At 44.6% G+C, this 17,069-nt stretch overlaps 1 protein-coding gene across 1 annotated transcript in view; it reads left to right on the top strand.

The window, feature by feature from the left end:
• The window catches only part of LOC144151507 (uncharacterized), a 119,603-nt gene extending 102,954 nt beyond the window's left edge, over positions 1-16,649 (top strand). Inside the window, exons 31-34 of the mRNA XM_077682582.1 lie at positions 2,054-2,101; positions 12,486-12,521; positions 12,711-12,749; positions 16,405-16,649. Coding sequence (XP_077538708.1) covers positions 2,054-2,101; positions 12,486-12,521; positions 12,711-12,749; positions 16,405-16,481 — 200 coding nt within the window. The 3' untranslated portion in view covers positions 16,482-16,649. The remainder of the gene's footprint in view (positions 1-2,053; positions 2,102-12,485; positions 12,522-12,710; positions 12,750-16,404) is intronic.
• Positions 16,650-17,069: the final 420 nt, after the last annotated feature.

Here is a 17,069-nt window from a genome sequence, read left to right on the forward strand (position 1 = left end):
ATCGAAGCAAAGCACGGTGTCGCACTGCTGAGAGCTGTCAACACACTCGCAAACAAGGGCGCTGCTGGGGCCGGAACTGTTAGAAACAAGCGGCCTTTGGCAGCCGTGTCTTCTGCATTGTCGTATATCTAATGCAATCATATATCCAAGCTGCCCACTACCGTACCAGAGCGTGGAGGTAAAAAAAGCTCAGTAACACATCCGAAGCTCGCTTCTTCTGCCTATTGCGGGTGCCGGGCATGCAGGCCCTCACCGACAATTTTCTTTTTGCTGCCTCGGTTTTGATTTGCTGGAGCCCCGGGGCCCGGTGCTACGGACGGACAGAGGGTCCACAGGTTGGCGCCGTATTCCCGGGAGATGCCTACCGGGTCAGCTTACAAGCTTCAATGCTATTCACTGCGCGTCTGGCACGGAGTGTGGGAGGAGAACGCTAAGCAGATTTGTTGTTTCATGTTTCATGCACGAACGCTTTATATTGCTAGCTCGGAGATTTTGCAGCATCAGTTTGATGTGAGAAACACAGCTGATTCGGATGCGCACCGTTTGTATCCACCCCCCCCCCCCCCCTGCTTCTCCATGATATTCCCCGCCTGCTGGACTGGGCACATGGTGCGTGCCACTGAGACGCCGGTCTGCCATCGGCGCCACGGACAGTTGTACAGAGAAATCTATGCCGCAAAAAGCCTGCAAAGCACGAAGAGCCAACGTAACGTCGTTCCCGGTCTTCCAGCCAGACGCGCTTGCGCTGCTCGAAGTTGTTTCACCAGCGCTGCCCCAGGCGGCGCGGGTTTGGTTACTCAAGATGCCGGGTATACGTTCTCGCTTTCGTAGCCGGTGCTCTATTTGAGATATACCGACGCAGTCATCGGCACAGACTAATTAAATAGCAGGAAGGCGCCAGCGATGGTGACGTCGTGGTCTAAAAATCACCATTCCATTCCCTTTCCATTCCGTGGAAAGTGCGCTTAATTCCATTCCAATTCTATTCCTTCAACCGTTGTGTTCATTCCATTCCAACACCTCAAAAAGTGAAATGATTCCGGAGTGATTCCAATTCCGGAGTGGTAACTCCGCAACACTGGTCGCTACCCATGCCTACAACTGACGCTATCACGCCAAAGCGGCTCTTTCATCCTAACTTATGCCGGCAGTAACATTTTGTCACCTAACAAAAAATGTACAGAATATAATGCGAGTGTCTCAAAAACCAACGAACATCAATCTTCAATGTCAGTACTAGTACTTGCACGATATTGGAAAGTAGGGGCTTTGAAACACTGACACTGTCGCCCTCTCGCTCAAAGTGACCTACACTAAGCCGTCTCAACCTTTGTCTCCCATATCTTATGTCACACAACCGTATCTGTCGTGCGTCTTTCCAGTGCCACCTCGACTTAAAGCCGTTGAGGCTAGGATTATTATTTCGCTGGCCTTCAGTGATTGAATGATAAGAATTTTAAATGCAGGAACTCCTTTCGAAAATGCTCTCTCGGTGTCGACGTAACCCTATCGCATCGTACATCTTGAGACCTAAACGTGGATGTCAACTACTTTGTTTTTGCGAATTTATCTTGTAACGTAGATTTTTTGTCGCAGCCGGGGTATTTAAATTTCTCTAAGAGGTAGCAGAGGGAAGGTTCTCCTAAAATTACGAGGTTGAAGGGTGTAATGTAGAGATCCACCATACATGTTGTTGCGTAATTGCAGATGGAATAGACTCGCCCGTGGGAAGTTTGACTTGGAATGGCCAATTACGTATTCTGGGGACTTTTTAATAGAAGGTGCTTTGGTCACCTTAGCATATACATACAATAACTCCCATTTAATGTGTTCATGGCTTGCTCTTTTCGTAAATTGAAGCAATATAAGTACTTGTAATCCAATTAAACACAGCTGAAATGCTGTAGCCTAAACATTTTTTTTTCTATATAGGATCGCTGCGTGACTTCAGGATAACATTAGCATTAGTAAGCTTGGCTGCAATTTAGATAGACTTATCAATACCAATTCCAATGTTTTCTTTTCATGCTGTCATTTTCTGTGCCTCCGGCAGAGATCACCACCAAGTCACCAGAAGAAGAAGAGGCAACACCGAGGAAAGGTGCGTTTCCAACTTCTGGAAAAGATTTTATGGCTTTTTTACATCCCAATCAACACAACTCCATTAGTCAAGTTTAGCACTGAAACTTGTTTTAACCAGTCAATCCAACAGTAAGCCGGTTTGGAGATTAACATTCTCCAAGTGTGATCAGGAAGTCCAGCTCTGGGTGCCACTCAGGAAGGGGGACTTTCAGTTTTTGCACTTAGATTACTTTCGATCCGTTTCTCGGAAGCACTGTTGTGCCGCATGCTCCTCCCGTTTGTTAGAGGCTGAAGCCGCGCGCGATCTCTAAACCCTGTGGCAACGTAGTTACGTCTAATTTGCATAGTAATGATTGTTATTTAGACGCACACGCCCTTAATAGATGAGGTGACTTAGCTAGCATTGGTATTCCTTTGAGATGTACTGGAAATATAAAGATGATTTTGAAAAGCAAAAGCATAATCTTTAAATTTAAACGTCGTTATGAAAAAATCATGTCACATTTCATCCCGCCGCGTCCATCGTGTAACTGTTTTTGTAGTTCTTGGCATCCCGGACTAGGGACGATAACCATAAGGGGCGATCACCTCAAGACCACAGGAGGAGATAATACCGGTTCCTTTACCGTTTTTGGCAAATAAATGGTTGTACTACTATAACTACTAATACTTGATATTGCTCCTACCAGCGCTACCAGCGTCACTTCTTATTAGTGGTTTGGTACACCCACTCGTCACGTTTAACAGCAGAGCTGTTACGTCCTGGCTTTGGTGGCAATCTGTGTCGGTATTGCGTGATTCTCTTTGTGGAGCAAGTTTTTTTTCTCCACTGCCAAACACCGATACCTAGTAGAGAAAAATTAGTAAACATTATTGAAGCTCCCTTGGCCTTTGTATTCGAAGCAATGCAATTGTGCCTAGACATGAAGATGACTATAAGAAGATAAATGGAAGCTTGATTCTTCTAAGAAGAATGGTCATCTACGGCGGAGTGATTGGAGAAGACGGCTGTAACTCTTCTAATATTGAAAGTATTCTAAAAATGTATACGATAATAAGCGGCTATGACGACTCAACGTTTACGCTGACTTTCATTTACTTATCGTAATAGTGTATTCACCGTGAAGTTTTAAGCGCTTTCAGCTTTTGTCTGTTGTGAATACAGGACCATATACACAGGGAGTATCGTCACAAAAAAGAGCTGCAATTGTAATCTGACACACCTAACCGGTACCAAATCATATGACAATTAGCTCTAGGATTCGTCAGACGAGCCCAAGCTAAAGAGACAAGCCCAAGCTAAACGGAATCTTCATAGAGCCAACCCACTTCTTCGCTCTTCCAGCAGATACCACAGAGGAGGCAACTGGGTTTTCTTTTTAAATTGCATTACATTGGGCCTACTATTCCAGATCTATAAACTTCTTTTAGCTACCTACCACCGTGGAAATGATGCTCCTTGGCCTGTGCCCTCCTTCAACCACAAAAAAACGTACTTAATCAAGCAACCTAAACAATGCTTAAATGATTTTCTGGTTTTTCCTCTGCACCAAATATTAAGCAATAGGTGCAGCCTAAACAACTGTTTTTTTATGAAAATATTTTGCAGTCTGCAAGAACATTTTCTACAGAGATATCCCCAGTAGACGCAGCACTTACCCTACCAAGCGTTTTCTTTGTGCTAATGTTCAATTAAACCGCCAGCCCTTCAACGGTCTCTAAAAAGGGCCGTGCCTAAACTTTTTTGCACCACTCACAAATTTCAGGAAGTCTGACGAATACCCCAGTTTCAAATAACAAAATGAGATAACTTCACAATCCGTCTCTGCACGGGCGGGCGTTAGGATTTACGGTGACCGTGATTGGGGACACCGCGGTCCCCTATCTCTGCCACTTAAGGGGGGATGGATAGCAAAACCTACTAAAATTGTAATATAAGGCTCAAATATTCTAACACACTTCGAGAACGTCTCCACCAAGTGCCATCCTCAGATGCGCACCAGAAAGTATTTAAAAAAGACGACAAACGCGCCCCCATGTGGCCCGGCCCAGTCACTTCAAGTTTCGTGTGACGCAGTGTTGTGTACATTGTTATTTTTCTTTAAAATGTGTGATAACGTTTATTTTTAGAATTACTTACAAATACTGCGCAAAATTCGCTAAATTTTTCTGCAGTTCACTGTTAGCCACAACAGCGCTGTGTGAGTTGAAATAGCATTTCGCATACATTGCGAAACGTTTGTTTACGTCAGGTTGGTCGCCTATTCTGTTTGCGCGCATGTAATTGGTTTCTTTTTCGAAATATGAGAGCGATCTTCTAAGCCTGAAGTCCACTGTGCTAGTAGCATTGCCTAGCTTTTCTCGGAATCAACGCAAGAAGTGACAATTTAGAAAATGAAACGAAAACACAAAACACCATTTTCGTTGAGAAAAGGAACATTTTCTCTTGAACTACACGAGTTTCCGAACCCGTTTTTCTGCGAGTTCTTATCAATGCTATATACAGATTCTGAACCAGAATAAGCATGTACTTACCAAAATTTCTTTTTGTTCCCAGTATTTTCTCTAGAAAATTAATACAAATTTGTGTTTGTGCTGCTTATGTGCTTTTTTTAAAAATCAGAGGTTATGGCTACCATCATTCTTGAGGTTCAGAAGAAAGCCTGAGGCTTTTAACACACAAGGAAAATTTTTCAGCACTGTGCCTGTAAAAACATTCCTGAAAATATTCCTTAAGTCGACAAAAAATCTAAACAGCTTATAATTTTTAGTTTAAGTTCTATTAATTCCTCAGTGCGATATTTTAACACAATTAGCAGACATCTATTATACATCTCCCGAACATTTTAAGTCGATAGCTCAAAAGGCAGCGAAGTTAGCGGGAGACGAATTTGGACGAATTTGGAAGAGAAAATACAACTTCGTGAAATTTGAAAGAACTAGGATTCAGTACCTTACTCAGCTCCATTACAGCCCCAAAAGATGTTTTTAAACGAAAAAAACCAAGAAGTATTTAAAAACTTTTAAATTTTGCGCCACAGTGACGTGTTATGAGCAAGAATGACGTCGTACGGGCCAACAATAAAACGTAATTTTCACTGCGTTAATTGCACGTTAGCATTCAAGTGATACGGTGAAATGGAACTAGAGGCCCCATTACAGACGTCCAGTCATGTGTTGTCCCGACAGCTCAGTTAGACGGCTGCCAATCGCACAAACAAGGTTCCGTGACGTCTTAGAAAAGTTGCGAGAAATTGGCTAGGGTGTCGCGACTGCTTCACACGTTTTCTTTAATATCTCCGTTATTTTTTTGAAGATTGCTATGATATTGGTATCATGGTTATCGGGACTAACCAGTCTTTCTAATAAACCCAACTTGTATTTTGTCTTCATGGCTCCTTTAGGCTTTGACTGACCGTGTTGAGAAGTTTCAAGGCGAAGGGGCAGAGATCTCATTGTCAGTGTTCCGGTCAAGTGCTGCTTGATGAATTCCGAATTTCGTGGTTAGGCAGATAGCTCTGGATAAGTGCTGAATATCAGGGAAGGCCCACTAGACTCATAGCACACCTTCCTTGAATTTAAATATTTTTGTACAGTACTTTCAACATCTCTACCTAAAGCGCCGGCCCCCAAAAAATGCCCGCAGCGACTTAGTCAAAAACCTTTTCCAAACATGGGTTTCAACTTTTGGGAACGCTGTCACCATTCTCCCATTAAGAACTCAGCAAACAGCCTAGCACCAGTCGCTGAAAATCAGTTTCACAAAAATGTCACTCCAGTAACTGCAGTTCTAAAAGAAAACCTCCAGGGATGCACACATTGAAGTAACCCCCCTACAGTTCAATGAACTCCTGAAAGAGACCGCGTAGGGCACCTCAAGAAACCCTGGTTGTGTTGAGTGGTTACTACCCGTACGCCAAGAACCCGTACTTACGCTGTGTCCTAACGTGGCGATTGTTGGAACACGAAGAATTAGAAACCGCCAGTTCTGCCTGTCCCTAGTCTTCGTCAAGCTCCGGCAACATTGTGTTGTCACCGTGGTGGCTTCCAGGCTGGTCTCTGGCACATGTGTGAGCACGCCGGTAAACGCAGTCTACTTTTATTCCCTTCCTTGCTTAAGTGATATCGTTTCGGTTTTTTAATTTTTTTTTCAATCAACTGGTCGGCCTCCTACAGGAAGCCGTGTCGATCGCATACTGAGTGAGCCCAAGTACTTTGCCAAGCTCCTTGTCATTCCTGTTGTAGAACCGGCAGCAAAGATAACCCGCAAGTCAGAGTTTGAAGTAGCGAAGTTTTTGAATTCGTATTTGTTGTAACGACTGGAATAAAATGTGGCCAACTGGCGGTATAATAATGAAACGATATACTAAACATTCATCTGACATTCTCCTAAGTCAGCCAGACATGTTCGACTGAATTCACTGCAACTTTCTCCGAACACCCAACCGTTAACACCTCGCAGGGACTAATCAATGCAATTCAACATTGGCATAAAACGGAAGATATCGTTGTGAAGCTTGCATGACCAGGGTATACTGCATTGAGGCAAATTAACATCAGACGCGATGGCAAAGAAGTAAAGATGTAACACAGTGTACTGCACCTCGACACAAATACGCCTCCTCATTCCGTAAACGCCATAATTCGGCCACATGTCCCCAGCCTGCACGTAGGCGAATTGGCCTACGTGCAGGCCAGCCTTAGACAATGATATGCGTGTGAAGATGTTAATAACGCTATAAAAGCACTGAATCAGCAAACCATCTACATCGAAAATACAAGGCATCTTGGTAAAAACTTTATCTACTACAGCACTCTTCAACGAAAAAAATTTAAGCCATTTGCAAACAGTGAGGTCACCATGTCGTCGATGCGCTGTTTGCTGGCACTTTCCTCACAAACGCTGACGTTGCCGCGCCTCCTGGCACGTTCCCCAGGAAGCCACAGTAGCACACGCATTACAGGAATAACAAAGCGCTTTAAATCTATGGCAACAAACACAGAATATTGGGCATCCGACTTAAAACAAAAAATAAAGACATGGCTTTGTAATGACGCCGCACTTGCAACTCTTGTGTCTGACTTTCCGTAATGCCTGAATGTTCCATTAAAGCTACGCAAAATTGCAATGCCATCCGGGACACCTGCGCTCACTAGTTGGTCATAACGAAGTGCTGTTCGAAAGGTAGTGTGACACTTGTGGCGACCAAGTTCTCAAAATGCTTCCTTCCCTCTTTTCCTCGTCGCGTGTAGTGTTCTGGCAGCCACCTTCAGGTTTTACCAGCCGCACTTCCCCTCTCTCCCCTCACCGAAAGTTAAGGAAAAATCGCGGTCGGTGTGACGCCTGCCCCGCGCCCCTCCCCACCCTAGAAAACAAAAATAAGCAGTCCTTCGTCTACTCTACAGAATGCTCCCTCGAATGGCGTTGGTGGGCACAGTCACACGCGCTTACGCACGGAGAGCTCCCACGGGGCCGCGACCTTCTCCCTTTCCATTGAGAGCAATGAATCGCCGGCTGCACGCGCCAGTCGCCCTCGTAGCTGGCGCGGTGGGCACCACACGTACGTCTCAAGAAAGCGGCCCTGGGAGCGACCGGCCAATTCGCCTACCAATAAGCCACAAACACAGCCTAACAAAAACGCCCAACAGCCCTTCACACTTCAGCAAGCGTTCTGCTTGAGACCCGTGCAGATACGCATTGCTTTCACACCGATCGGCCTCCCCAATGGCGTTCCGGGCATGGCGCCCTCTCACGCACAGCGGTCACCTGGCGGAGAATCGCCCGTGCAGGGGCGCGGGAAACACAGTTTCTTTGACACTACCAGGGTCACAAGTCTCCCTAAGTATGGGTTACAATACAAAACATGCGAATCTTACCTTCAACCACCTCGCAGGGACACAACCGCGTTGTTCGTCACGAGCCACTCCGAAGCGATCACTGCATTTAGGCCTCGCGTCGGCTGGAAGGTCGGTGTCTCGGAAGGGACGTTGCAGTGCGTCGCAGGTTAGTCAAGGCTGGTTCCACCATGTTCGCAACGAGCTTCGTCTGTCGGGACGCACTTCACCTCCATTCGTGCGGCCTCAAGTTCACAACGACAATAAATTTTCGGTGACGCTAGAGCTCACGCGACACACGACACCGACTGCCAGCCAATTTGTAATGAGGCATAGAGGAGGAAGGGGGAAGGAGAAGAGGCGTGGGAGTTTTTAATGCTCCCATAAGGACAAACGTAGTGTCCACAGCTAGATACTGCGTTTCGTGGGCAGGTACAATCGCGGTAAATACGCCCATTTACGACGGCTCGTGGCCCCCGGTGTAAGCTGGCAGTTTTCCCTCCATCATACACGTGGCAGCAAGCCGCCTGCCATGAGGTGTTTAAAAGACGTATTTCAGCCAAAAAACTCCCATTCGGACTATTTGTGTTTTGTGAGCAGGTAGCTCGTTTCCTGACCCTAAGTGTTATTCCTAACATGATTAGTTCCATGGCCTGTTAGCCGACCCAAGTTTGCATTAGTTGTTTAGTATGGTGCGATGTTTCGGCTCCGTGTATCACCACTGGAATGTGTGCTTCTTGTAGACGTTTCTTTAAAGTGAAAGAGTTAGCTTACTTTCCGTTGTTTGGGAGCGCCTGCCGAGTGCTTCCCAACCCATACAAATTTTGCGCCATATTTATCCTCGTGGTGGGGATAAGCACTGACCATCTGTCCGAGGTATTTATATTTTTACTTCTTCTAGCGCTTCGTATCGTAAGCCATAGAGGACGTTTTTGGTATACTTATTCCTCATTACTTTATATATATATATTCATATTTATTTTTAGCGCCACGGCCATGCTTTGACTGTAGCTCATCAAGCATTGTTTGCATGTGTTCTGCAGTCTCACTCAGCAAGACCATGTCGTCTGCAAACCTCAAACGGCTCACTTATTACCGTTTATCCGTCATCCTATGTTTTCCCAAACAAGCTTTAAAATACAGCTGCAGACGGACTGTGAATAGGTTTGGCGAGATACCTCCCGGTCTCCCTTCATTTTGCTTGTGGAGGCTTCTTGTAAGTCTTCTAGAAGACTTACGTAGGTTTCCTATATTCCCAGTGCTTGTAGCATGGCTGCGGTGAGTACGGAATCAAACGCTTTCTCATAATCTATAAAAGCTGTGGAAAGGGGTTTAGTGTACTCTGCGAGTTTTTCTATCACTTCATTGACGACACGGATATGATCCATGGTTTAGTACCCTTTCCTTAACAAAGCCTGCTCTCTGGGTTGTTCGGAATCCAGGCTGTAACCTTTTCGGCTACCTATAACCTTGGTAAACAGCTTTTAAACAGCTCCGAGTACGCAGATAGGTTTGTAGTTCTTATGGCCCTTGGGATGTCGCTTCTTATGAATCAGAATAATGTTGCCGGTTTTCTCTGGGCTCTTCTTCACTCTTCATAAAATCCATTTACATATCTAAGTATCTCTAGCTCTGACGGTCATGACAAGTGGTTGTACTTTCCTGTTCGCGCAGAGGTTGTCGAATTATACAAATTTCAGCGATGCTACCTGTATCACAGTTGGCAGTCGTCCTATCCCTAGCCCGGCATAGGCAGCTGTTTCTGACGGAGCGCTGAACTTGATTAGAGCTTTCACCCTTCGTAACTTAGTGCCCAATGCTGCGGAAGGTCCTCGTTACCTTTGCCAACAATCTTTCACCCCTGCTTAGCGAATAATTGTTTCTTTCATATCTAACCGCGCTGGCTGGGTCGGCAGGGCTTGTGGTTACTCCGGGTTCTTCATATCGTACCTTGACGAGCGCACTAATTTTATGCGGCCTTTCCTTGTCCCCAAGAGCATGTGATGTTGCAGCGCAAGGGTTTTTAACCTATTTCATCTGTTTAAAGGCCCCGCCGGGTGAAGTACTTCCTTATTACTCGGTTCTGCTCAGGCTGCTTCGCCGAATAAAGCTGCGGTGACTGTTTTCTCAGCGCGTATGAATTTCGTATTCAGTCGTTACATGGACCTAAATATCTTCCACACCTCCTCGAAACTCGTGTTTACATTTGGGATTTTGGCTGTAACTTCACCTAAAATGCGCCTACTGAGCTGATTTAACCTGTCAAACTTTCTGAACAGTCACGCGATGATGTATGGCCTTTCGAAGGACTTCCTTTTTTACTTGCGTTAACACCAGGTGTGACTCAACGCGGCCACCCCACGCCGAAAAAAATAAACTGTTTATATCACTAAACAAAGCACTGCTAGGAGGTTCTAATTTGGTACAAGGGCGGTCTAAGACTTTATGAAAGACTAGTTGGTAAGGATGAGAACTTAATGGCAGATTCCCGGTAGAAAGTTTGAAAATTGGCGCAGCTGCGTCAAAACACGTCTTCCATGACGGGAAGGTTTTCGAAGCTACTGTACGTGCTTACACGTGACACACCAATTCAAGCGCGCCTCGTACGCCGGCCAACTCCCCACTACGCCTTCTCGCGAAGATCCATCTCCAACGCTCAGAAGGGCCGTCACTGCTCGACCAAGCAACGCAAAATATATTCTCTAATTATTTTTTAGAAGAATCATTCTTTTTAATCAAGGTGCTTTTATTTATTTCTTAAGACGATTTTTAAAGCTAACCCTTTATTGAACCTAACCTCAAACTCCCTCGGGAGCGATGGCCCTAATGAGAACTCAAGACCAAGAGGCTCAGTTCCGCTCCTCGAGCAAAGGGGAATGTATCGGGCCCTCTCGTGTTGTCTCGAGTTCATTAAGCATTATGGTAGTCCTCGCGTTTCAGAATCAGTGCCTTTTTCGCCCTTCAAGCAGAACGTTTTCTAACACTTTGTTGATTCGAAGCATACCTGTGTATTTTTCTATAAACCGATTAATGAGCACATAAGAAATCTCACACTCCTCTGCGACGTTTTATGGTGCGCCAGTTACATCAACGTAAATGTGTTCTAACCAAACTTGCGGATATCAATTTCTTGAAACTCGTATCGTACAGGGCGGGACTTGAGACCCTCTTATCCTTGAGGGAGGTCCTGATGATGAGGTCCTGATGATGCAAAGTGAGCCTCGCTAGCGCATCGACCTGTGAGGCTTCAGGCGATGTCACGTCTCAATCAGAATCCTCTGTCATCCATCATTAAGAGCATCTTCTTGTTTTAGTCTGCGGCCCCTCTACACCCATATATACATTTTTGAGCCAATACCATGCTCATTTTATACATATTTTATGGGTGAACCTGATATTGAAAGACGACCAATAGTCGGGCGCTCTTTAGTCATAGATAAACACATACATACCGCTACTACTACGGTTACTACATATTGTATGCTCATGCTTTGAAGGTGCACAGTTTTGCCCCTTATTGTTTCCTTTACGCTGCGTTTGAGCGTATCAGCCGGATCGAAGTCACCCACAGGTCAACTAAGCAAATAGACGTCAAGCATATAGCTTCCCCAAGAGACCTTATTTTAAGGGGTCGCTAGAAGAAACTTTTACAACACTGTTCAGAGCATCCCCATCATCCAGTCTAAGCATTGTAAACGACACTGCAAGAATCCAATGATGAAAACGTTTAGGAATAATCTTGAGTATAGCTCTTCCACAGAACATTTTAAATGCAGAAAATCTTTAAATGCATTCTCAACGCGTATGAATTTCTGACTTAGTCGTTACATGGACTTTAATATCGTCCACACATCCTCAAAACTGGTGTCTCAGAGGATTCATGTGGCAGTGTTAAGGGTTCCCATCTCTAGGAAGGAAATCAGGGTGCTGTGAAATAATGCAGAGAGCATCACCAGATCTGCTCAGGGCATTAGGGTCTGATAAAACAACTTCTCAGTTCTGTGGCTTGTGAAGTTCTCAACTTCTCAAGCCAAAGAACCCCAGTTTTGAAATCATGAGTTGGAAGGAAGATCGTCTGCTCGGGAGAATGCATGGCGACAAACTGACACCGACCACGCATGTTAATAAATACCATAGAGCCGTAGATAGTGAAGAAGGCTAGCGTACGGTAGCCACAAGCTCTTATTGGTCATCATGGTCCGACTCAGTTTTCGTAATTGATGGCAGAGACCCTGCTGATGAAATGTTACTGGTGTCAGAATAAATAACGCAGACCCAAATCCCACAAGCATTTATGTTTACACTCTTTGAAGAGCACCATTTCTTCAAAGGGGACCTAATGTATTGCCACATCTGGAGGTAAATATAACTTTGAACACGTGATTTTGTATAGTTCACGTTTCTAAGTATGGTTTGCAGTCCGCTATACAATTCTGAACAAAATTGCAATAGAGAAACGATTGCTGTGTATTTAGTAGTGGTTTTCGTCCGTTTTGCATACCTTGTGGTAAATTTTATTGCATGTGTGCCAGCTTTTAAAGTATTTTCTATAAACGTTTATATTTTAGGAACACCATGGTGGCGCGAAAAAACACCACTCACCGGTAAGTTTCCACCTGGCCTTTTTCTTTCGTGCTCTTTCTTTCTGTATATTAGCATGAGCTGCGGCGTGCGTCTGTATTGCTGTACTTCAGTAGGTTACCCAGTGTCCTTTGTCGCAATGAAAGACTTATTCACATGTTGCAAAATGTACATTACTTTAAATAAAACAAGGTATATTTTTTTTTCTCTAGGACCCACCCCCTGGTGGCAACGTAACAAGACTCGAAATGGTGCGTATAATCCAGCTCCTTTGCGCCGTAAGGGGACACTATGTGCTGCACGTGAAGTCACTTGGTTTACTACCTAATTTACTGGCTACATTTTTGGTGAAATTTGGTCAGACGGTTGGGCTCTTTATAAGTACAAAGTTCAAAATTTTCTATTCACGCTGTCGTTTTCACGCACACTGAAATCACCTCTTAGCTCCAAGTCATCTGAAGTAGAAGGCACAACACTGACCAAAGGTGTGTTTCCAACTGATGCAATCGGCTTTTAAAAAGACGCCATGCACGCGACATCTAGGGTACACCCCGTCGCCTCTACGTATCTTCGGTTAGCTTAAGACGGATTGTGGCTGGCTGGTACGACGCAAGGCGCTGTACGCGAGTTACTGGATACCTATCAAAAGTTTCATTTGTCTACTGAAAAAGAGTAATAAGCAGAGAAACCAATTTCTTCAATGATTACGTCGTATTCTGAAACTATACCAAAATGGGGGCACGATCTTGTTGCCTGAAAATCATTACCCTGTCACCCCTCTATCTAACGACGTCCACGAAGCTGTTGCCGTCGGTAAAGTAATTTTCAATAGAATTAGTACAATATGGTCCAATTTTTTGCGACCACTTGATCAGCTGCTAAACTTGGCTTTGGTACATAAGCTATTTAGCTTATTGTGCATTATGCATTCTGGGGCTTTTCCGGAATCGATGCCCGAGGCCAGCGTATTGAAACGGTAACATATTCAGCTGCCTTATGTAATAAGAACAAACAGCTCACCCGGCGTAAGATAGGAGACACTTCCACCTTGACCTAGCGATTGGCTCCGTAGTTCTTTTTCCATATTTTGAGCGCAACATGGGCGGATTCTCACGGTCGTGACCACTTACTAATCACAGTGGCATAAATAAATAAAATCCCATTCAATTAACCTCGACACGAAAAGCTAATCGAGGCAACTTATAATGTGACACGGTTACAGAAACATTTAAATTACACAACGCAATCCCCGCATGGAGCACCTTGAGTAATCTTGGTGATGGTATTGGCTACCCCGCGGACCCCGATCCCCCACACTCCCGCTGTGACCAACCATGCCAATGAGTCGAAAGCCAAAGGGACAGAAGCCTCTAACAGTGGCCGTCGGAGGCTTGTTCAAGCTCTGACCAATGGGCTTCCTGCCTCTTTACGGGGGTGGGAGCTCCGGGAACCATCTTGTTATCAAGGTAAAGCTAGAAAAGAAAGTACCCCCATCTCTGCTCTATACTATTTCGCATGGTATTCTCTAAACACTTCACTAAACTATTCGGGCACCAAAGAGTACCCGCACCGAAGCCATTTTGAAGCTAGTCTCATACCTTGTGTTTGCAAACCCAGCAAACTTCTCACGATTTTTGGTCATGCAGTCATTAAACAAGGAAACACCGATTACAAAGTCTGCACTCCAGATCGCAAAATTTATCGAAAGTGTGGTTGGAAAAAACTATGAATCAAAAAAGCTAGCCTCTGATGACATGCTCATACAAGTGAAAGTAAAGAGCAGCCTAGTAACCTACTAAAGCAAACAAAGAATGAAGCTCTACAGATCACTGTGACATCTCACCGTACCCTCAATAGCTGCCAGGGAGTAGTCTCGGTTATTGAACTTCTAGACGAAAGTGATGCCAACGTCTTTGATGGCTTGCGTGAGCAAGGTGTTACGGTAGTCAAACATATCACTATAGGGTACGATGGAAAAGAGGTAAAAACGAAACACATAATCCTGACATTACCTCCACTGGCAGAAAAGACCATATATCCGGAACCCGCAACACTGCTGTAAGTTTTAACCGCACGGGCAATGGCATCACAAACTGTCTAGGACAACAATGATGTGCAAAATGCTCGGAAACTGATCACCGAAAAGGCGATTGCCGCACGACACAGTCCAAGTGGTCTCAGTTATAATGAGCCTCACGCCGCTTACCCTCTGTCTTTCAGAAGTTCAAAAACGAGAAGGAAATGATAAGTCCGAAAGACACTGAAAATATATGCTACCCAGAGGCTCGAAAAAGACACGCAATGCTCCCCTCCGGAAGCTACGCTGACGCTGCTGGGGGAACCCACTGCAGCACTGCTGACTTGGTCCCTCAACCGCCCTCCACCATGCTTCCCTGGGCTACGGTGTCGAACCGGAACCGGAACCGAATTTTTGCCCGGAATCAGAACTGAACCGGAACCATATTTTTTCCGCCATTTTGGAACTGAACCCGAATCGAAACAAATCGAAGGAAGCGTTTCGAACCGGTTCCGGGGCCTTTTTTTCGTTTCGAGGTGTTTTTCTTTTTTGAAATGAGTCAGATCCACCTAATGCGAATTCGAGAAACAAGCGGAAGTTTTTTTACCGGACCTAAGTGCAACGCCTTCAAAGCTATTATATATTTTACATGTCAGCTAGGGGAAGTGTATGGCCGCAAGTAATTAAATTCTGCCGTGAATATGAGTAATATTGGGATGATGAGCTTCGATTTGGCTCATAGTGATTGAAACACTCTAGTCGATGTGGCATTCTTGTGAAAATTTTATATAAATTGACTTTCAAGCATGGTGGAATTGAGTGGTGGTGGAAAAGGCATTAAAATATGCAAGGGCCCTCAAGAACAGTAAAACTCTACATGGAGAGCAGGTGAGTCCTCTGGACACCTTTTGCAGTCCATTTGGAATTCTTCCCCAGGATAATTTTCTTGGGCACGCCTGCAGGCACTCACGAATTAAGCAAGCTCGTCAATGCTTTGCAATGGATTTCCAAAATGCTTCACTGCAAGGCTGCTCATATCTTTTTTGTCATTTTAATGAACCGGTTCGTACTCTCAGAGAGGAAGTCGAGGGGGAGGGTGCTATTTTTCAGGGCTTGTAAGCGCCAGCTACAAATATAACCATGGTTACTTGGTAGCGTAGGGTGAGACGACATAAAATCATTGTTTCACATCTGTTCCATTTCGTTCACTTCTTCCGTTCACGTCGTCGTTGACATATTTCGCTGATCTCTTAATTTTCATCTTAACTCATAAGTCAGCTCCCAAAAGCAAAAAAAAAATCAAACTTCCGGGAAGCCCCACGAAACAGTCTGAACACTCAAGCGAACAGTAAATGCCCATTGGGCAAACGAATCTCGCTCATTTGATCCGCGAAACAGCAAGATCTGGCGCATTTTCGATACGAACTACGATCTGCGTACCCGTTTTCAGGGCGTTATCTCAACGTTTTTCTTGCCACCCCTTTATTCGAAAGTGACCGAGTTTTTCTTGTCACTACAGTTTTGTCCGACTTAGTTTCGGTTTCTGGATCTAGCTCATTCAAAGAAACGCCTCATATAAGCGTGGGCTATGCGCGTGTGTCAGTGTAGTTTATTAGGTCTCAAAGTATTTTTTTCGAAAGTCTTATTCACATAAAAACATGCATATGTTCATTTTCTTACTAACAACCCCCTAGTGGGAACGTAACGAGACGCGTAACGGGATGTTTTAACCACCCCCTTTGGGCGCCTAAGGAGACACTTCGGTGATGCTCATGAACTTACATAATCCACGTTCTTTCATGGCTTCATATTTGGTCGAAAGTTTTGAAACGTTTGAGGTTGTTAATATTACAAGACCCAATAATTCCTGTTCACGCTGTCATTTTCAGGTACAAGGGAAAGAACGTCCAGCTCCAAGCCATCTGAAGAGGGACGCACACCTACCAAAGGTGGATTTGCAACTTAATTAGAGCGGTTTTGAATAGCCAGCAACTACGCGCCATCTGCGATGCACCTCGTCCGAGAACAGCTTCGGTTCGCTTCTAAGTGGATTGGGAATTTTTGTACGGGCTTCAGGCAATTCAGTGCTGCAACACAAGCAAAGAATTGTGAAAAATGTCCATAAAGATTGGTGTTTGAGAACAAATTGACATGCTTGTTTATTTCATGTTTTACTCGTGTTTCTTGGAGCATGGTGCTGCAGTACCTTGCTTTCTCTGTAGCATTCACTTGCACATCTTCACATTGTTACTGGGGTACTTGTTTGCCTATTGCGAGCAATTGGAATACTTGCAATTCCCCGTAATGCAGCTTAAATATTCAAAGCTTAAACACCAAATCTAGATAATATACGTCAACCCAAATTGGTTCGAGAAAGTTGGTTGGACATTTGGTATAATATTAGAAAGTCCAATATTTTCTGTTCACGCTGTTCTTTTCAGTCACTCCGGAAACAACGGTCAGCTCTAAATCATCCGAAGGGGAACAGGGGTCAACGACCAAAGGTGTCAATGACATGTTTTCTGCTTCTTGCAAGACACTCAACACAACACTT

The sequence above is a fragment of the Haemaphysalis longicornis genome, unplaced genomic scaffold, assembly GCF_048455015.1.
Source record: "Haemaphysalis longicornis isolate Haplotype H1 unplaced genomic scaffold, Haemaphysalis longicornis Haplotype H1 scaffold_9, whole genome shotgun sequence".
NCBI lineage: Eukaryota > Metazoa > Arthropoda > Arachnida > Ixodida > Ixodidae > Haemaphysalis > Haemaphysalis longicornis.